The 22,156-nt window shown below is 40.2% G+C and overlaps 1 protein-coding gene across 1 annotated transcript in view; it reads right to left on the minus strand.

Annotated features, from left to right (window-relative positions):
- Positions 1-1,642: 1,642 nt before the first annotated feature.
- The window catches only part of LOC126251771 (dehydrogenase/reductase SDR family member 4-like), a 42,475-nt gene continuing 21,961 nt past the window's right edge, over positions 1,643-22,156 (minus strand). The window contains exons 5-6 of the mRNA XM_049952394.1: positions 3,425-3,480; positions 1,643-2,052 (exon numbers count right to left, since the gene is read on the minus strand). Of these exons, the coding sequence (XP_049808351.1) occupies positions 1,938-2,052; positions 3,425-3,480 (171 nt within the window). The 3' untranslated portion in view covers positions 1,643-1,937. The remainder of the gene's footprint in view (positions 2,053-3,424; positions 3,481-22,156) is intronic.

Below are 22,156 nucleotides of genomic sequence, written 5' to 3' on the forward strand. Positions count from 1 at the left end.
TTTATGACGTTGTAAGAAACTTTCACCCTTATCTTGAAGCTATACCATTTACAGTCTACACAGTTCATAAGCCAATCACTTTCCCTTCACCCCAGCAGTTCTGCCATCTACAGTTTATTGGCCAATTCACAACAAACATAAGACAATTAAGAGGGACAGAAAATGTAGTGGCCATTTTTTTTTTTTTAATTTTATTCCCCCCCCCCCCCTGCCCATCAAAAAAAGTCAGTGCAATTTCTTTACTTATAAATTACAATCAACTTACATGCGATATTGGGGAGACACTCCAACAGCTCTTTAGTTCAAACAAATGTGGTTGCTAGGCATGGACCTGGTTTGGTGCGACATGTCTGGACCCCCACCTAGACCATTCATGCCCAAAACACTAAAAACAGCAATTTTTCACACAGTTCACAAATTCTCCCAGCCCAGAGCAAAAGCCACTATTAAACTGATGACACAGAAAAATGTGTGGCCCACTATTTAAAAAGTTGGCTGACAAGTTAACAAGCCAGAGAGTGAATTATTATCCTTTTGTTCATCTGCATATCGTGGTTATAGGAGGGCCTCTGACTACTACTCGCATATGCTGCATTCTGATGACTACACCAACAGAGGGAGCTGGTGACTTACTTTTGTTTATTTATCTGACTTCTTTCCACAGTTATTTTATCAATCCTGTTATTCGGTTAGCTTGTTTTTGTCTGTATTATATTTTTTATCTAAAATCACTGCAAAAGTATCTCAGAATCATAGTGTCACTTTTCCATTATAACATTTTACAAAATTTAATTTATTCATGTTTTAATTTTTTACATTTTATCATGGTAGGAACCTCATGAGCCCACTTCCGATTTAACCTATTGTATTTTTATTTTATTGCATTTTGCACAATTATAAAATTAAAAAATATGAATAAGCTTATAATAGTGACATCTAACATGCCTATGACACAAATGTATTTTGTGGTTACTGTACCTCAGTTAATTTCAACAGTAGCACTGTTAACAGGATAACTCTGCTGGCACTGTGGCCTAGTTCACTCCACATTTTAAATATGTGTGAAGAAGCTCACATGATTCTGTATTTATTTCATGATGATGTCACTATGATTTATTCATATTAGAACACGTTACCTTATCATACTTTAAGCACGTTTACAGTCTATGAAAATAACACATTTCATTATGGCATATTTTATTATTTTGAGATATAAACTGTCCACTAGTTGTATTTCTTTTCTCACGTTTTGCTGCAAATCTGAAGATGGTCACTGCTGACTGAAACCAATAGTCTGAGGACCAAAAAGTTTTGTGATCATCGGAAATCAAAGAAATTTATTCTACATCTCCTCTGTGTGGTGAGTACCAATCTATCTTTTTTATATTACATCATGGATTTTCCACTATTTTAAGTCCACTTTTCTTTTACATAAGGTAGATCCCTGGAAGAGCAGAAAAAGACTAAAACTTTTTGATATCAAGAAGAAATACAGATGTATATACATACCAAACAAAATTACAGGACCTCATAGGTAATTCATTACATTCAGATCTCATATGTGTGTCAAATTTCCACCAGTTTTCAAGTTAAGGATAGTACTGCCATAAATGTTTTAGTTGAAAATTAGTCTTTAATACAATTATAATGGCAAGATTTGTTTATTTAATTCAATGTTTCACTATACTGTCATGGTTACATATATACATTACCAATACATATATCCAATTCCATACACCCAGTTTCTAAAATTTACAAAATAATCACTGCTTTACATACACTCACAATTTAAAAAAAATATTGCACTGAGACATTTTTATAAACATTAACCCTGACCGACACAAACTCCTTTATATCCTCAAAAAAATGGAGATTTTAATGTACCATTCACCCTCAATAATATCATACAGTTGTAAAGTAGTCTTTCACATTGTATGTTATAATCTTGATGGCATTCCACCAGAAGCAATTATAGTTTCTCCTGTTATGTAAGAGGCATCCTCAGAACACAGAAATGATACAATTCCAGATATCTCATCAGGATGTGCAAGTCTGAAACAAAAGATCAAAATCTGTTTTGTAATTTATTTTTCAAAACAGTGTTACAAAGGTGAATATGGCTTAATGATTTTTTCCAGTGAATGCAATAATTTATACAGTTCACTGTGTAGTGCCCTTGCAAATAACAATTCCCGTTTCTTGTTATGACTGCTGTCTCAATAATGCAGCAATTTGGATGTTTTAAATGACTCCATTATCCACTGATTGCACTCAACTGTTTTATAAATAATTTTGTATGACAAACTTGCACATTTAAAAATAGGAATAGGGATGAGTCAAAACAGATGCCAGGTTAGGTGATGTTCAGAAGCAAACTGAATAATTTACATTTAATAAAGTTCTGTGTTATTTTTCCTTAGCACTGTTCTATTATTTATTTTGTGCTTGACAAAAACTTTGTTTCTATAATTTTAAAAAAGGAAAAAGATAAATATTAAATTAGTACATCTGTAGTTCTAATTTTTTTGTATGTAAAATGAAGAATAAGTTGTTGTCAAGTTTGTTGCATTGTTTACTTTCTCAGACATTGATGAAGTTGCAAAACATTCATGAAATTTCAAGGTCTACAATTCCCTATTGGTGGTCCTAAACACACACTAAAAGTGTTGCATTCAACAAAAATAACCAAATTAAGAATGGTTCCCAGTTTGGTTCGGCCCTAACATCGGTTGCCACATGGCAGCTTTAGTATAAATTTTGACACTTATTTTCTCAAGCTGCTCCTAAACTAATGACATATCCCTCATTGAACAATACAATTTCCCATGCTTTCATTACTGGGAACCAAATCTAGTCTCTGAATAATTAATGACAATAGCTATCACCTATGGAAGTATTCATTCTATTGAATACAATTCTTTCATCTTCATATCAGCTGAATGATCAATTTTTTGTCCCTTATGTGTTGTCTAGTTGACATTCTACCAGCTAGCAAACAGAAAGCTAAACCAACTCCCTATGACCATCAACATCTCCAGATCTGTCTCCAATAGCACATACAGGGGACCAGCTCAAATGTCAACTCTGCCCCAGTGCAAATATCAAGGGTATCAAGAGACAGTTACAACCAGTTGTGGGCCACCTTTTCTCACAAAAACATACTGCAGCTTCACGACACCCTACCCACCCAAATCAATCCATGTGTTCAGGCCAGAGAGGGTGCAACGTCACATTGATAAAGTGAGCTCATACTGCCAAATTGTTTGTAAATTTGACTTGATTTTGTAATTGCTGGAATAACTCAAATTCTCTCCACCCATGAAGTATCATTCCATTTCCTCCTACCCTACTGGGTACATCTTTCTTGTCAGGCATTATATATTAACATATCTAGATTCCAAAATTGTAGTATTGTCAAACATACCTCCTCATTGGGATCTGTGAAAGTGTAATTTCATTGGTTTCTTCACTTTCATAAAGCTGCAACAAATTCACAAAACAATTGTCAAAGTCATTGTTCTTGTTACATTACATAAATTCTAGAATATGATACAAAGTAATGAAAGTAAATACAACCAAGAACATATAAAACATACATTTAAAATACACTAGTACACTTGTGTGCAAAAGTAACTTTTGAATGATGTTTCACTGCCAAGTAACATACCTTGAGGAAACTTGGACCATACATAAAAAGAATTGCTACAGTATAGTACAAAAGGTAACTGAAAGCAGTACACAAAAGATGAACAGAAATGACATTTACATTGAAAGACAATACGCTGAAGTCACGGTGGTCCATGATGGTGGGTGCTTGATCACTGCATACTGCAGTGCATGCTCTGCAATGTGCTTCCATGTTTACCATAAGGTTGGTAAAGTTCTTGTGATGGGGCATTCCATTCCTCCAACAGCATGTCTGAGAACTTATTGATGGTTATTGTCATATTTGGACATGCTGCAATACATCTCCCCAACACATCCCACACAAGTGACATGGGATTTAAGTTGAGGGACGGGGGCCAGGCAGTCCAGTCCATTCGCTAAACACCCTCTACTTCTAAGAGATCCTCCATCTATGCTGTTTGATATGGTCATGCATTGTCATCCATAAAAATTAAGTTAGGGTCAAATGCACTCCTGCAAAGATGCACATAGGGAAAGAGTACAGTGTCACAATAAAGTTGATCAATCAACGTACCATGGGGGTCAGTATTCTCATGCAACATAATGCCTTAAACTTTCTGGCAGATTACAACTGTGTGCCAGACCGAGACTTGAAATCGGGACCTTTGCCTTTCGTGGGCAAGTGCTCTACAGAAGAGCTTCTGTGAAGTTTGGAAGGTAGGTGACGAGGTACTGGTGGAAATAAAGCTGTGAGACCGGGTCATGAGTCATGCTTGGGTAGCTCAGTCGGTAGAGCACTTGCCCACGAAAGGCAAAGGTCCCGAGTTCGAGTCTCAGTCCAGCACACAGTTTTAATCGGCCAGGAAGTTTCATATCAGTGCATACTTCGCTGTAGAGTGAAAATCTTATTCTGGAAACATTATGCCTTCTCACACTGTAACACCTGGGCCACGAAACTGCTCATGTTTGACAATGCTGAATGTACTTTCATTTGGCGAAAGCACATCCACATGTAGCAATGACCATCTAGCAGTTGTCAACCACACTGGTGGAGGAATGGAATACCCTACCACAAGAACTCGTCAACCTTGTGACCAGCATGGGAACATGTTGCAGGGCATACATTGTAGTCTGTGGTGATCATACACCGTATTACAAGTTATGTCCCATCTTTTGTAAAGTCCAGAGGACCTCCATGAATCGTGGTGAGTTCTATGTAATTATCATTTTTTAATAAAAGTGTCATTTCTGTTCATCTCACTGCATGTTTCTTTCAATCACCTTCTGCCGTATGCTGCAGCAAGTGTCATCAAGGTATGTGAAGATGTGTGTACACTAGCAAGAAACTTCTGCAATTAACGTCCACAAGCAGCTGGTGATGTGTTTACATTATAACAAAAACTTACTCAAGTTTACTTCTGCAAGTTGCTTCGGCAAGTTAGTTACAGGTGTTACAGTGTTTCCAGTAGAGTTGCATTGCGAGCTTGGCAAGTAGAAGTCTACAGTGTTGAGGTCAAAAACAAAGCAGCTGCCCCCATTGTTGTTTATTATTATTATTATTATTATTATTATTATTATTATTGAAGAAAAATCATTATGCAAAACATAATTAAGGAAGAAAATAAATATTTGTGTAAAGAAATTTATACAGAGGCATACATATTTAATTTATCAAGAAACACTGTCGAATGAAATAAAATCAGATGACTGCTCAGATTATCAACTTTCTGAGAATGTCATACGCTAGTTTCGGGCATCTCTTGTCTACTTTACAATTAAATATTTGAAAGCTGGCTACAAAAATGTGGCAAGCTGTACAACCAAGAGATGGTCTTTTAATTACTCTTTTCTCAAACATTATTTATTAATTTTATTACAAATGTAATGTATTTATGTTTAAGGTAATATAAAACAAAGTCTTTAAATTTTAGCTATCGGAGCTGCTATTCTACTTCTCCTTCTGGCGAAACAAAGTAATCTGTAAATTAATTTCGTACTTGTTGGCTGTGGTGGCCTATTATATATGTTTAGAGGTTTCCAAGGGTACATTTGTTTTGGATCATCTGTCTTTGCGCCATTATCCTTCCCAACACTGATATTTTCATATTCGAAATGAACACACAAATTTCTGCAAGTTAAAAACTTCCAGTAACTGGCAAGTTCAACAGATACTTACAGCAAGATGCAAGAAACTGTTTCCTCTAACTTAACCTACTTCTGTAAGTTTCATCAACTTGCAGAGGTCGACTTGCTGGTGGTATTTTTCATGTCAAACAAATTTCAGAAGTAGCTTCTGCAAGTGACTTGCAAAAAGTTTACTTATATTGGACACAAGTCTTTACTCAGCAGTGACACATCAGTGTACATTTTTAAACATTTAACTGTCTTGCTATATATGAATGTTTAAGTACCACTGCATCTACTTCTAGGTTTGAAGAAAACACTAAGATTCAGTTCACTTGAGTATAATGTCAACATAATGGTAGTTGTGTGGTGAGTGGATAGAATGCTATGGTGCGTGGACTAAATTAAGCAGTTCCTACTAAGAACAAAGTTTAAAGTCATGAAAAGTTACTTTTTTTTCATCTGTAATGCCCTTAGTGAAACAGAAATTGCAAAGCGACACCTGCAGTTATACAGGCAATGTGAAAGCTCATAATATGCAGTTTCAACTGAAAGTGTGGCACTTATGTAGCAAATATCAGGTGACAGCAGTTACTGCTCTACTTGCAGTTGTTTGGAGCAGAATATTCATACCTACAAGTAATTTCAAATTATGTATAATGTTAAAGATAAATACACAAAAAACTGATACAATATGGAAGTTTGGGAAAGTCTTTTGTTGTTGAGACATAACGATTAAAGAAATCAAAGATAAGAAGAAGAAAATAATGGTATGGGATGACATTTGCTGTGCACTGTTTCCAAATGTCACAGAACATATAAATGCAAAAAAGTTTATAGGCATGGATTTCCTTATCAACAACTTATTATGCTGTAGGATTCCACTGGAATAAGTAGACAATTGCCATTTATTTTCTCCACACTAACAATGCATTTCTTCCCTCTCATCAGAAGAGCATCATCAACAATGAGTTTAGAACAAAGCTTAAATTTCTCTCATTGTTAGTAGCCCAGTGAACGAGGACCAAAAAATGTGAAGTAGGCGTGAAAATTCGTGTAGTCGCCAATTTTTGTACAGTGGTAGGGAAAATTCTCATGAAAAACATACTAAGAAATCCCAACTTGTGCAGTGTGAGCACTGGTGTGTGTGCATGTGTGTATGTAGCTGAGTGGGGGGGGGGGGGGGGGGGGGTTAAAAGTCACTTTTCTATGTTTTTTCTTGAATAACTCGAAAACTGTGGATTCTAGTGAAAATGTTTCCCAGTGCAAAATTAAACTTTGTTAAATTTCATACAAAAAAAAGTCCTATTCAGTTTTTCTCTAGGACTAATAGTTTCTGTGCTGCAAGGGATGGAAAAATCGCAGATTATTAATAGTAGTGTCTTAATGGTATCAAATGTCAATTGTTAAATGAAGTTTATAAGAAAAAGTATGACATCTGTGTACCACGTATAAGTGCAATAGAGTCATATTAAGGGATAAATTGTGTTCTGGGGGTTTGGGTGTAAAACGAAGAAGGGGAGGAGGTGGGGGGAGGGGGGTAGAAGCATGTGTTGGCATGCAGCTTCCTGCATCGTAGGTCTGTAGACTGAAGAGTGTTATTTCGGGAAAAGCTACCTTCCCCACCAAAAATGCAGCTCGCTTCTCAGGTTAGAGACAGACTATACTGCCCCAGCATGCATTCTGGCCCCGAGATGCCGAAGTTGGTGGTCGTGTGTGTGTGTGTGTGTGTGTGTGTGTGTGTGTGTGTGTGTGTGTGTGTGTGTGTGTTAACAAAGGCTGTGGCCAAAAGCTATATGTGAGTGTCTTTTAATCGTGCCAACCTACAACTTAACATGTCTTCTTTACGGTGAGTAGCAATCTATCTTTTCCTACATTGTTAATTTATAGGTGTGATGTTCCAGTAAACTTTGTAGTGTTGATGGGATAGGGATTGGACTGGTAATGTACAAGCTTGTTGCTGTCTATTGTTAATACAGGGTGTATACGTGGACAAGGAAAAAAAATTCCCAGATTTTTCCCAGATTTCCCGGTTAAAAATACACTTTCTCCCGGGTGAGGATACACTTTTTCCGTGTTAAGTGACAGTATAATCTTAATCGGCACTGTAAAACTCATCAATCCTTTGAATGTTTATGGTTTTATATACCGGAGTAGAATTTCCTAGCACTTTAGAAAACGAAACTCAGGGGGGAGAAACACGTTTTGAAAGACCTTTGATGTGCAGCAACATGTACGCTACATTTTTTCGTATTACGAAGGTATAAATTCGAATTCACCAAACACTGCATGTCACTTTCCAAAGCATTGAAATCGAGATTTCTGTGGTGTCACCGCCAGACACCACACTTGCTAGGTGGTAGCCTTTAAATCGGCCGTGGTCCGGTAGTATACGACGGACCCGCGTGTAGACACTATCAGTGATTGCAGTCCGAGCGCCGCCACACGGCAGGTCTAGAGAGACTTCCTAGCACTCGCCCCAGTTGTACAACCGACTTTGCTAGCGATGGTTCACTGACAAAATACGCTCTCATTTGCCGAGACGATAGTTTAGCATAGCCTTCAGCTACGTCATTTGCTACGACCTAGCAAGGCGTCATTATCAGTTACTATTGATATTGATTCATGTACCGGCATGTACTTCATTAACGGATTAAAGTTAAGTATTCCACCAGCTACGTCCGTTTTTCTAAATTCTAATTTCCTTGTCCTGTTCCAGACCTCACGCCATCCTGCGTGAGCTGAATCGCGTGCCTTTCGGCCTCCTAGTAACATGGTGTTGGCTCTCCCGCCAACCAAAACAATTGCGATGCGCTTTTGTAAGCCCGTCATAGCTAATGTCACATGTTCTCACCAGCTGATGACAGCATAGGACACTTGATGTAGCCAGCAAATAGCAAGATCACTCTTAAGTAGCGCGAACACACAAATAAGAAAAGTTAATGATTTAAATTAATATACATAGCATTCACGTATAATATTGGTCTCGAAGATTAATAAGCTGGAAGAGAAGCTAAGCTTCTACATATGATGTCGATCTTTTTTGCGCTTGTTACACTTTAAGATACATCACACAAATGTGCCAGTAAAATTTTTAATAACGACGTAAATGTCTGATCTTCTGGGCTCGAAATTCTTCTAAATGGCCGTCCTCAAAGAGTTGTTTTTAAATGAGAGTCAAACGCTTTGTGATTTAAGAAATTCATCATACATTTTTACACATAGCTCATCTTAAGTAAAAGGAAATCTGCTTTGAATGTAACGCTTTTCAAACCACCATTCGTAATATTTTCCCGCGACCTGTTAGAAATAGGTTCATTTCTGCAGTTGCAAGAGAGCACCAGATAACAAGCGTCACTGAGCTTGCGCACCTACGATGACGCAGGAAGCCCATATGTTCATATGTGTAAAACATTAAAAGATCTTACATTATGTCATAAAAGAAACAAGACACCAGAGGATACTTCAAGAGTGTCGAAATGTCATGAACCATACTAAAACGCATAAGTCGGCTTAAAATGCACATTCGTATGTAAATTTTCTTGGAGTACCAGTACTGCATTATCTCATTTTGGTTCTTTATTATGGCATAATGCCATACGTGCACTTGAAATGCAGTGAACAGTTGAAACTAGCCAATAGTGTGAAATTAAAAACTTAGTTTCAAATAAATTGACTGCCTCAACAGAAAAGATTAATAAAAGCCAAATCTCTTTAGCAAACCGACAAAAATAACTTCATTGTTCTGTAAGGCGATTAATGTTTGACTGTCAGAAAGGTGGAAATAAAATCTAAAACTAATAACATATTTTAGTCTTCCGTAATAACGCGAACATATTTTAATTCAGTTGATAGCTCCCGGCCACAAAAATCCGTTTTGTTATCATTTAACGTGAGAGCAATAAACAAAGACAAAACAACAAAATCACTAAACGTAAACACAGGTCATGTAGAGACGACCCACCTCCCCACCACAAGTCAGACTGCTCTGTGCATCAGCCCCAGATTTTAAATGAAACAACAAGTTCACTGTTACCAGTCACTGTTTTATTTATTTCCACGACGCGTTTCGAAGGTTTAAACCTCCATCATCAAACAAATATGAGTTTACAAATGTGGCAGTATACATGTGATGTGTTACGACAGCAAAAGGAACCTGTGATCACCGAAGGCCATGCCACAAGTTCCTCCAAAAATCGTAACACAACACACACACAAATGTAATACTTACTAATGTAAATCCACCCGATGATGAAGGTTTAAACCTTCGAAACGCGTCGTGGAAATAAATAAAACAGTGACTGGTAACAGTGAACTTGTGATTCTTGAGTTTCTCCCTGCGTATTTGATAATCAAAATATCCACAAGTGTGCTGCCAGTCTATAGTGTCCAACGGGCCCCGTGGATATTTTGATTATCAAATACGCCGGGAGAAACTCAAGAATCACATCATACACCTTTACAGGGAGGAGATGTATCGCAGCATGAAGAAATTTGAAAAGTTGCGCCACCGTAGATGTCGTTTGCTGAGTACTCTTGCCTTTCTAAAGAAGTGCCCGTTGGACACTATAGACCGGCAGCACACCCGTGGATATTTTGATTAGTGAACTTGTTGTTTCATTTAATGTCAGTAACAGTCACGGTAAAGCCTAACCTAAAAATGTTCGCATTTAAAGCCCCAGATTTACTAATTTCCGAACCGGGGCAATATTAGGTAGTGGTGCCCAGCCACACTTCTGTAACCAGAAGCGGGAGAGGGTACTACTCATACGCGACTCAACTGCGCATGCGGAAGAGCCCGGTCGCAACTGCTGAAACGAATCTAATTTAAACAGTTGTCACGCCACGCTCATTGGAGGCAATTTCCATGTTTTGTTGCTGCAGTATTATTCTGCAGTAGCGGGATACAGTAACATCCTTTGTTAGAGTATTGGTTATTACAGTCAAAATCACAAAAATTTAACTGAAAACTAAAACAATGAAAACTTCCCGGAATTTTAAACAATTACCGGGTTTTTCCCGGTTTTTTCCCGGATCTCCCGGGTCGTGTACACCCTGTAGTAGAATACTGTAAAGACATGTAATTGTGTTGTAGTCACTTGGTGGTGAATTAATGAATGTCCAGAAAGTTACTGCACTTTGCTCACCATTAATTTAGTTACATGCACTTTGCTCATCATTAATTTTGTTATTCACAGATTGTAAAAACCTCTTCCACTCAGGAACTGCTGGCACTTGTAGAGTGGGCTGCAATGACAATGAGTGGATCCACTTTCAATGGCAGTGGTGGGGAGGATACACTGGTTCCCATTAAGTCACAGAAGTTAAGAACCACTGGGCATGGTCAGTCCTTGGATGGTGACAGTCCAGGTATGCTACACGATGCTGGCCATTTTCCCTTCGCCTTTACAGTTGAAGGGACAGGATGTGGTGGCCGAAAGTCCTGGATCTACAGTCTTTGTATCAATGTCTTGGATGTTATTCCAAACCTCTCTGCAGTATCTCATGAAGTGAGGGCATGCAACACTATTGGTGGTGATAAATCTGTTGGATGGTGACATCAAAACTCGGTAAGCCCCTTGGTGCTCCAATACGAACATGACATTTCACTACACAACACCATTATAGTCATCTACACTTAACAGACACACTTATCACACACAGGTCTCATACATCACAAAGGAAAGGTAGGTGTGGGTGCGAAGATAGGAAAAACCTTTCCAGTTACGTGGCTGAACCTGCCTTTTGGGGTTTCCCGATCATTCATACTATAAGACTTAATTTTAGTGGTGCCACTGTAGTAACCTGCTGGTTACTACACCTAACACCCACAGCAGACCTAAGTTGGATGACTACAAGTGTAGTGCATGCCGACATTCAAATGGTGCACCCACAACTACCAAGGCAACTGCCAGATGCAGCCTGGTCACCCACCACTGCCACAAGGTCTGCTGTGCATGTGCTGCACCACACCAGTGACATCTAACGTGGATAGTGTCCTCATAAGGACATTCACTGGCTCCAGGGCCCTTTGTTGTTAAATGTGATTGAGACATGTAAACTACTTTCACTGTTAGCTAACTAGTTGTTATTTACTTAGTTACCTGGTCCATAGATCATTTGAACAATTATTTTATTGAAATGATGTGGAATGAATCAGTATTCTTGTTGATATTGCTCTGTGAACCAATAAATTGTACCTCTTTTACCACTGTGGGTTTCCTTGTGTTACCAGTTAGAACAAAGGTGGTGACAATGCACATCAAATTTTCACGTATTTCAGCTTTTGTGGTTTCTCTGCCACTTGTCTCTCATCGGAGGCTTACACTGGTCATTTCTGCAACAATGACATGCACATACAGCTGTGGTGGAATGATTGTTGACTATGTTCACCCAGGTTCAGCTGCTGGTTGTTAACCTACTGCTGTACCCCCCCCCCCCAAAATAATGAATCCACAGAAGATTGGAACACTTACAACAAGCAGTTTTACCAACATTCCATGGCATGCCAGGTGGTGGACACAAAGACCTGTAAGGCTCTTTCTTCATCGTGGAGACCACTTAGTATGTATCACTTACTGTGCAAGTTAGTTCCTGTGCAAGAAACAGAGTAACTTTCTTTTGATGATATGTCACTTGCTGTCCCCCTGTCAATACAAGCATACGCACATGGCCACTGAACATGTTGAATTCTACCAATGTCGCTAACAGCTGCAACAGCTTGGGTGGCCAAGTTTCACGGTCTCAGTCTTACAGGACATGGCTAAGTCTCAGGAGTCTTATGCAGAACCTACAGTCAGACATGCAATTATTTGTTCAGCCCCAGATAAGAAGGTGTGCCAACATGCCTTTCAGTTTAAAGACCTTACGTTGAATCAGGTTTCAAATATTCCACTTTTGTTATATGTCCCCATGCCGCAGGTTACCAATTAGAGACATTTTTCGGTAATGGGAACAACAAATGCTACTTCCTTTGTGGCCCTCTTGTTTCATATAGCACAAGCGGAGGGTCCACCACAAGCACTGGGCATCTTGCCATGAATGTAAAAGGAGAGGTCACGTAGCAGCATTGTTTCAATCTTAACCCCCCCCCTCCCCCCCCCCTCCTTTCCCACTGCAAGAATCTATGGACATCGACACTCAGCTGTTTCGCCATCATGTTCATTGTTGTCTGCAGACCAGAACAAACTTTTCACTCAAATGAGAGTGATGGATAAGCCCCTAATCCTACAAGGCAACATGGGGGCCACTGTGTCCCTGTTCAACTCATAGACGTAAGCCAGGCTAGGGTTCCCATCATTGGTATACCTCAAGCAACACTTGGTAAGCTATAACAAACAGCAGATTCCTAATCTTCACTGACTCACATGCACACTGTTTCATCAACGTGTTCGTTGTTGTCTGCAGGCCAGAACAATTTTTCACTGAAATGCTGGGGATGGATAAGCCATTAATCCTACAAGCCATCAATGGCTAATATCATAGGGAGGAATCAGACTGATTTCTCAACTGATCATAAAGAAGCTGGTCTGTGAGCTTCAGTTCTGTTATGACTTCAATATCTCTATTAATTCATGATTTACAGTTGACTTAGTTTAAAAATCAGTTGTCCATTCTGTTACATATCAGGTGGTTAATGATGCAAGCACTGAAAATTAATTTGGGTCAGATGCCTTTGCATATTTTGGTTTCTTATTGTGGATGCAGCACATCTGGTGTCACATCAAGTGCCTTATCATGAAATGGATTCCTTACATGCTGAATTTTCGGATCTGTTTTCCCTAGGGCTACGCTGTGCAAACAATTTCACAACAGCATACATCATCCTCAAGCCCACGACCCATCCTCACTTTCTCCCCCCCCCCTCCCCCTGCTGGTGACCAGTAGCTTTATGTGACTAGTTTAAGATGGAGCTGAATTGCTTCATATCATTTGGAGTGATCAGACCAATTTCCTCAAGTGAGTGGCCACGCCTTAGTGATCATAAACAAGCTAAGCTGGCTGGGGGTCAATTCTTTTCAAAAATCGACATGGCCAAAAACCTCATTCAGATTCCGTTGGATGAAGCATCAAAAACAGTTGCTTGTGGCTAACATGCCTTTCAGCCTCCATCAGTATCAATGGCTAATGTTTGGGGTCCCTAGTGTGCCTGCCAAATTCTACATTTTTTTAGAACAAGTGATGACAATTGTCCTTCATTGCATCATCTATATTCAAGATATCGTTGTGACAGATGCTACCATGGATGATCACCTACGTAACCTCCATTCTCTGTTTACTGTTCAGCTAACATGCTGGATCAAGTACACAACCTCCGTTCTTTGTTTACTAATCTACAGGCCAGGTGCCTCAAATGCAATCTCACTGTCACACTTTTTCCAGCCTTCCTGCATTTTTCTGGATCATGAAATTTCCCAGCAGGGCACGTGACTAATAGAGCATGTCACTGCCATTATAGGTTTGCCCGATCTGTCTAATCTATGAGAATCTCAGCAAAGTGGTGTACTATCGCAAGTTTAATTCCAGAGCACCTACTATCATCTATCCCTTGTACCTGTTGCTTCAGAAAATGCTCCTTTTGTTTGGTCTGCAGCCTGTGAGCATGCTTTTATGTGGCTTAATGATAGCCTTTGCTCCATGTCATGTCTTGCAATATTTCAACCCGGCAAGCATCTGCTTCTCGCTATGTATGTGTCTCAGTATGGGGGCAGCCTTATGTCTTTGTATAAAAAACACTTATCCTGGCTTGGAAACCTTATTCTCCTGAGGAAAAACAAACTCTTGCTATTGTCGATGCCTTAAAAAATTTTACGTGTTCTTGTATGGCGCAAAATTTTATTTGATCACCCACCATAAGAGATCATGCACATGATAAAACACAGGAGGCCCGATCATCCGTCAGGCCTGGCATCAGACCCACTAGGAATTTTTACGCAATGGGCCACTGCCCTCTGCCTCTTGGATGGCATCATTCTCCTACCAACAGACAAGTTTACTCGCCGCATTATATTTACAGCAGCTTTGCAGCAGGAGGTCCTCCACTTACATCAGGGTCACCGGAGGATCTCTCGCACAAAACTGTTGGGTGTGCAGCCATGTGCTTTGGCCGAGCATCAATTGGGAGGTGAAACACAAGTGTTCAGGCCAGCAGGAAGCGCCGTGCACTGATTTTTTGCCATGGCCAGCCCCTACACACTCTTGAGAAAGAGTCCACACTGATTTCACTGATCCTTTTTTAGACACTTTCTACTTGTTGGCAACTGATGATCTTTCTAATTTTCGTTATGTCATTTGTTGTCCGTCTGCGACAGCTGACATGACTGTCAAGGCCCTGTCAAAGAAATTCTCCATAGAAGGCTTGCCTTGCACTCTGGTTTTGTACAAATGGTCCTCAGTGCGTGGCACAATTTTTTAAGGACTTCTCTGCAGACAATGGCATTCACCATACCACGATGCATACTTACATCCACAATTGAACGGCAAGGTGGACTGGCTTGTTCAAATGTTTGAGACACAAATGTGCAAGTATGTAGATTTCCTGGCCGAGGAGGCTCTCACATTTTTTTTAAGCTGTTACAGAATGCTGCCAACTGGGGCCAAGAGTCCCACTGAGCTCCTGCACACCATTAGCTGTGGATGCTGCTCAACTTCTTGCTGCCAGGCAGGTGCCACCAACAGTGCTGGTTTTGTCAACATTCAGGCCCAGCATGGCAGGCTGAGCCAGGGCACTTGGATGGCACTGTCACTGGATTCCAAATATAGTCTGCAGCCAGTGTGATCCCCTGGTGGTCACGTCTTCATGGTTCACACCAAAGCTCAACTAGTGGCACTTCACCAAAACCAGTTGCATCCCAGAATGAATGCAGAGCTCCTCCATTACGCTCTGGGCCCAATGTCTCATTTTTCATTGGCCCTAACCACTCTGAGGGGTCAAGCAGGCCTGATTGTGCCCACCTACCCAGTGGTTAGGGTTCTGGCAACACCAATGGTAAGTTTGCTTCCTGCAGCCGGTGCTGGCACCTCCTACTGTGCTCAACAGGTGCTGCTGTCAGCGGGGACGGAATCAGATCTTCATCGCCAGAGCTCCTCTCCAGTCTGGTGTCATCGCTACCCGTATCGATGCTCCTTGTCATGGACTCTGTCGTCCGGATAGCTCTCACCTGCCAGTGGCCCTGTCCACCAGACGCCCTGGGATCTGCATGCGTGGCCTTGATCCACTCAATTTTGCCTGTATGCAGCAGTCCAGGTGGATCAGGAACTTCTCATACTTTTGGTTGCCTCTCCTGGCACCGTCAAGGATGTTACAGACATCTCTTCAGTCACAGTATTGTGTACAGCAATGCATAGTCTTTCCCCCTGCAAGAAAGGAGTATAGTAACCCAATGGTTACTGCCTGCAGCAGACATAAATCGGGTGACTATGTCAAGTGCAGTGCATGACAAGATTAAAACTGCAAAGGTGTCTGCTCACCAACTGCTGTTGTCAGCTTTTCAATGCACAAGCAGCAGCACACCAGTGACACCTGATGTGAATAGTGCCTTTTATAAGAGCATCCTCAGGCCTCCAGACCCTCAGTTGTTAAATGGGTTTGAGATGTGCAAAGTATCTTCACTGGATTCTTGTTGATGCTGTGTTTCATTGTGTTCCTTGTTAGCACACATACCACACATCAAAAATGTAGCTCTCACTGTGGTTGATGAACAGTAATTTGCTGTAATGATTTTCTTGACTGATGTTGAAATATTTGAAGGCCCATAACTCCTACTTGATCTTCTTATGTTGCAATGGGAGACAATTCAATCCTCTGGACCTCTTCAGAGGTCGGGTGAGCTAAGGCATTTGAGCCATCTCATCTCATGCTGTGAAACGTATTCCAGTCAGTGTTACATTTGGGACAGGCTCCACAGTGTGGTAAGCAGTTGACAGCTCCAGATGCTGAACATTTTTACATAAAGCTCACACAACAGCTTCAAAAAAGTACTCACTTAATAAACTGAAACTAAATCCAATGTATAAACATGAGCTCAGTGAAGTAATTTGGTCTGCTCACATAAGAGAACAGGGCAGGAAATGCTGGGAAGGTATAGTCTATCTGTAACCTGAAAAGCAAGCAGCACTCATGCTGGAGAAGGTAGCCTTTCCCTGAAGAACACTACAGATGCCGACTGGATGACTAGGAATCAGTTTCCCCTATAGCAGGGCTTCCCAACGTGTGGTCCGCGGACCCCTTAGGGGTCCGCCGGCTCTTTCTAGGGTGTCCGCGGCCACCCTTCACCAAATCGTGTAAAATAATGAGTAAAATTATTGAATAAAAATGTGAAAATGAAATTCATGACTTTTTTTTCATGTAAAAAAAATGTGTACTTTTACTTCAGGTCATATTCCCAAGCAGCCTTTGCAGTTCCTTAGTGAGAACGCATACACAGTTTAGTGCTGGTGAATGCGGCTTCTCTGATCGACTGTTTCACAACAATAGGGGGGTCGTTTGTGTGCTGGCTCACAGTGGTAGATGTGCTGAAACCCTTCACGCATGCGTGGAGCGAGCTTTGTCGACCAATCACAGCACTTGCTGGCATGTATGCGGCCCCAGGCATCATTAAATGTTAAACTTGCTTTGTCAGTGCACTACCTATTTCATAAGTTGATTTTTGACCTTCAAGTTGTTTTCGTTCATCTCTAAACCAAAGACTATTGATACTTCGGGGGGGGGGGGGGGTCATTGGGAACAGACTAGTGGTCCACCATGGATTTTCAACTGAAGAAGGGGTCCACCAGCTGAAAAGGTTGGGAAGCCCTGCCCTATAGCAATGTGTATAGATTTACTTAGCTTCTATGCATGTGCATTTCTTGCAATATTAATTCATAATTGTATTAAATGTAGTGTTAATCCTTTTTGTGGAAAGTAAACACCCCCCTGGAATGTCTGTGCACTGCGTCGCCAGTGATTCATAAGGCACAATGCAGAGAGTTGGTGGAAGTTTATGAAAACCCTGCAGTTGCTTCTTGTGATGTGGTAGAATGTAATGAGGGAGGAATCATCTGTTCTCTCTCCAGTCAGCAGACCTATGAAGGTGGGAACTGCATGACCACATTCAGATGGACTGCTTTCCCCTGCACTCCTACCCTCCACTCTTTTCACCCGAAGATGACAATTTAAGGGATTTGACTCACAGCACTTATATGTGGTAATAGATTTGATATTTGTTCTTAAACCACTTCATTTAATAATAAACATTAATTTTATATAATTAAGACACTGTTTTTAATAATCTGTGATTTTTCTATCCCCTGCAACACAGAAACTATTAGTCCTAGACAAAAAAAACGAACAGGACCTTTTTTGTAGGAAACTTCATGTAGTTTAATTCTGTACTGGGAAACATTTTTGCTAGAAATTTTGGTCTTTGAGTTATTTCGGACGAATATATAAAAGTGCCTTTAAATGCCACCTCTCCCACCCCAACACCCACACCCCACAGGAGGGGATTTTTAGTATTTTGTTCATAACACCCTCCCCCCTACCACTTTACAAAAACTTGCAATTACATGAATATTTTGCTGATTTTCCTTCCTTGGCTGCACTGTAGTATATCACATGTTTGTGCTTTTCCCATAATACAGCAAAATAATTTATCCAACTTTTATCTTGAAAACATAATAATTCTGTTGTCATTCCAATGGAATTTGTAACCCAGTGTACCGTTAAACAAACAAATCATGACAAAACAGATTAAAACTTGTGAAAATAGTTCTTGTTGGTATAAAAATAAGCATGTAATTTCTTCCTGATACTACAGTTTTCATACACTGAAAAAATAAAGCTATAGTGGTACCCTATATTGTTTGAAAAATCTCCGCCAGTGACAAGTGTGTATTTATTCATTAGTTTTGTATTATTTCCTATTCTGTAATTAAACTATAAACTAAACTACTTTAAAGTAAATGATGTCAATACAAGAAGTTACAAATGGCTTCTGTTTTTCAGTATCAAAAAAGAAAGAAAATTCAGCTTGTTCACGCCTTTATTTAAGCTTTAGCAATAGGTGTATAACGGCTGTTCAAAAACTTCCGGTACATTGTCCACAAAAATTTTCTACGCTTACCTTTTACTTATTGTGCATAGTTCCCTTTGCAATACTTTCCTCCACAATTGATACACTGCTCCCAACACTGTTTCCACTTAGGGAAGCAGTCTTGGTACGTCTCCTCCTGGATCGCGGGAAGTGCCATCTGCGAATTTTGTTTTATCTCGTCTAACGTTGCAAATCTTTGTCCTTTCAACGGGGTTTTCAATTTTTTTTTTTATTTACAAAGTCCCCAGGGACCAATCAGAAGAGTATGGAGGATGAGGCTGCACAGTGATTTCATGGCTTGTGCAATAGTCTCACACCAACTAGGATGAATGTGCAGGTGCATTATTGTGATGCAAGAGCCATGAATTGTATCGCCACATTTCAGGTCATTTCCTTCTCACATTTTTTCATAGGCATCACAAACATGTCCCGTTAGTACCACCAATTAATAGTTTGTCCCTGTGGCACAAATTCATGAAGAACTAATCCTTCAAAGTCAAAGAAAACTATCAGCATGGCTTTGACATTTGACCTGACCCGATAAGCTTCTTTTTGGTCTTGTAGAACCTTTCCCAGGCCATTGTGGCGATTGAACCTTGGTCTCAACATCCTAACCATAGACCCACCTCTTGTCACCAGTTAGGATTCTCTTAAGGAACATCTCATATTCATTTGTATGATCCAAAAGCTCTTCACAGATTGCAAGGTGAAGGCCTTTCTGGTCTTGACTCATGAGCCATGGGGCAAAACTGGCAGCAACAAGATACATTTCAAGACATTGTGTCAGGATTTCATGACATGATCCAACTGAAATTTCACATTATTGTGCAATCTTACAGTCAGTCAGTCTTTGATTGGCACGCACAATTTCACTGACGTTCCTGATGCACGTGTCGAAGGGCGTCCTGAACTACAGTCATCTTTAACTTCCGTCCAGCCATTTCTAAACCTTTTAAACCATTCGTAATGCCAAGTACACCTTAAGCACTCATCACCACAGGCTTCCTGCATCATTTGCTGTGTCTCTGTAAAGGTTTTCTTGAGTTTCATGCCAAATTTAATGCAGACACATTAGATCTCTGTCATCTCGAAATTCGCAAACTGTACAACACAACATTCTACTCAATACCACACTGGACAATAACTAACAGACATACAACAATGAGACTTCCAGCAGTTACACATTAAACACAGGCGTGTGTAGGGGTGCCAACTGCGTTTCGCTCCAAAACACCATTGGCTCTACATTACAAATACTCCAGAATTTTTTGATCAGACCTCATATTCAAATTTATTAAATTAGCTTTTCTACCTAGGAGTTAACACAATTTTAACAGTAACGAAATTAGACTGTCGATGACAGACTCCTAAATAAAATAAATACAACTATTAATGTGATGCAAACTTAAACTGTGAATGTAACTGACTTCATATACTGTAACTGAAAGAGTAGTGCAAGACGCAGTAATAACCTCACGTTGGAACATGGTATGCACATTCTAAGGACAGTAGGCAGAGGTTGTGGCAGAGGGCATTGAGGCACACTACATCAGGTAGTGTCACCCAATAGTGTGTGTCAGGGTTTTGATGCACCTTGTATGCAAAAATAATTTGAGAAGTTGGATGATTAGGAAATTGCTTGGTGAGTGCGTAAGTGAACGAAAGTTGGTACTATTGGAAATGAAGAAGGAAGATCCCTACTTTGACAAGGACACCATCTATGGGCCTAGTCCAGAAAGTGCTAGTGGGCAGCCTTACTCTATGACGACTGATTGAGTACAACAATTTCAAAGCTGAAGATTTCACTGAGCAATAAACTTGGCTTAACTAGGTACAATCAGGATGAGACCAGTGCCTTGTAAATATGAAGAAGAGTTGCATGAAACAGAGAGTGGTAAGCCTTCACATACAGTTAGTCCTTAGATGATGAACAGGCAGCGTCCACAGCAGCTTTTCATCAGAGAGGTGTTGCAAAAATCAAGACAGTTCAACAATGTCTAACCACTGGGTACCCAAGTAAGTTCTGTGTCAGGATGGACTGTGGTATGACAAAAGTAATGCATGAATTATGTTTTTGTGAGGAAGAACTGAAAGCCATGGTAATGGTTCCAAGGGAAAGCCCTTAGGTGGTGCCTTGGAGCTGGTGTTAAGCCAAGGCTACAGAGTGAAAGCTATACTTAATATAAAAGTCATTGACACATAGAGAGGGTGTGACCAGTGGTCCTATGGATGTCACTAGCCCATTAATGACAATGAGGAAGAGTGTGACACATACCATGGCACTGCACATGATGCTGTTGTCTCGGGCCCATGGGGAGCTGAGTGATGTACCAACTCTAACCTGAAACAACTGGTGGGATACAGGCTGATGAATAAAAATCAGTATGGAGCCTTGAAAGCTCATCATGAAGGGTAAGTAAAATTTGATAGTGCCAGGCAACATAGTATGCCTCATGTACATTAAAGGCGACAGCAACTTGGCACTTAGAAAGAGCATCTCAGAGCGATGTCTCCAACCTAATCAAACGGCCAACTGTACATCATCCCCTCCTGAAACCAAAATGCCCCTGTGATTTGAAAAACAGCCTAACCATCCTTTCGAGCACTTTGCAGAATACAATGGTGAGGTTAAGCGGTTGGAAGCTGTCAATGAACGTAGGGTTTTTTACTGGTTTATGGACTGGGACGAGTACTATTTCACTACTGTGAATGGAAAGCACTTTTTATCCTAATACAGTAGAAGACCATGAGTAGATGATTTTGAATAATACACAGTTGTTGGATCATCTGATTATGAATCGTACCAGAGCCTGAGGCCCTATAGTACGACAGGTCAAGAGCCTGAAGCAGGTCCAATTTCAGTGAGAAGTTCATTATATAATTTTGCATAACGGGGGTGAAGGATAGAGAGATTTCTTCAACTGTGTTTGAAAGGTAGACAGGTAACAAAAGGACACTGACATTGTCACAAAGTGGGTTGCTGAGTGTTCAGCAAGAACTGATGCATTGGTTCAAATACTACCATGAAGAAAGAGATCCAGAACAGTTGTTGATCTTTGGTGGCCCAAAATACTATGGATGAAGAGGCATATATTTCCTTGGAGGAAACATAGGACTCCCAGAATTGCTTCTTACCATGTATAATTAGACAGCAAGCCTATGGATGAAGAGGCATATATTTCCTTGGAGGAAACATAGGACTCCCAGAATTGCTTCTTACCATGTATAATTAGACAGCAAGCCTTAACGAAGCCACTTAAAAGTGAGGAAGAGGTTGTGCATAGAGGCCATTTGACAATCCTGAATACCTGTTGTAATGTTTTTGGTCCACC

This window comes from Schistocerca nitens, chromosome 4 (assembly GCF_023898315.1).
Source record: "Schistocerca nitens isolate TAMUIC-IGC-003100 chromosome 4, iqSchNite1.1, whole genome shotgun sequence".
Lineage (NCBI taxonomy): Eukaryota > Metazoa > Arthropoda > Insecta > Orthoptera > Acrididae > Schistocerca > Schistocerca nitens.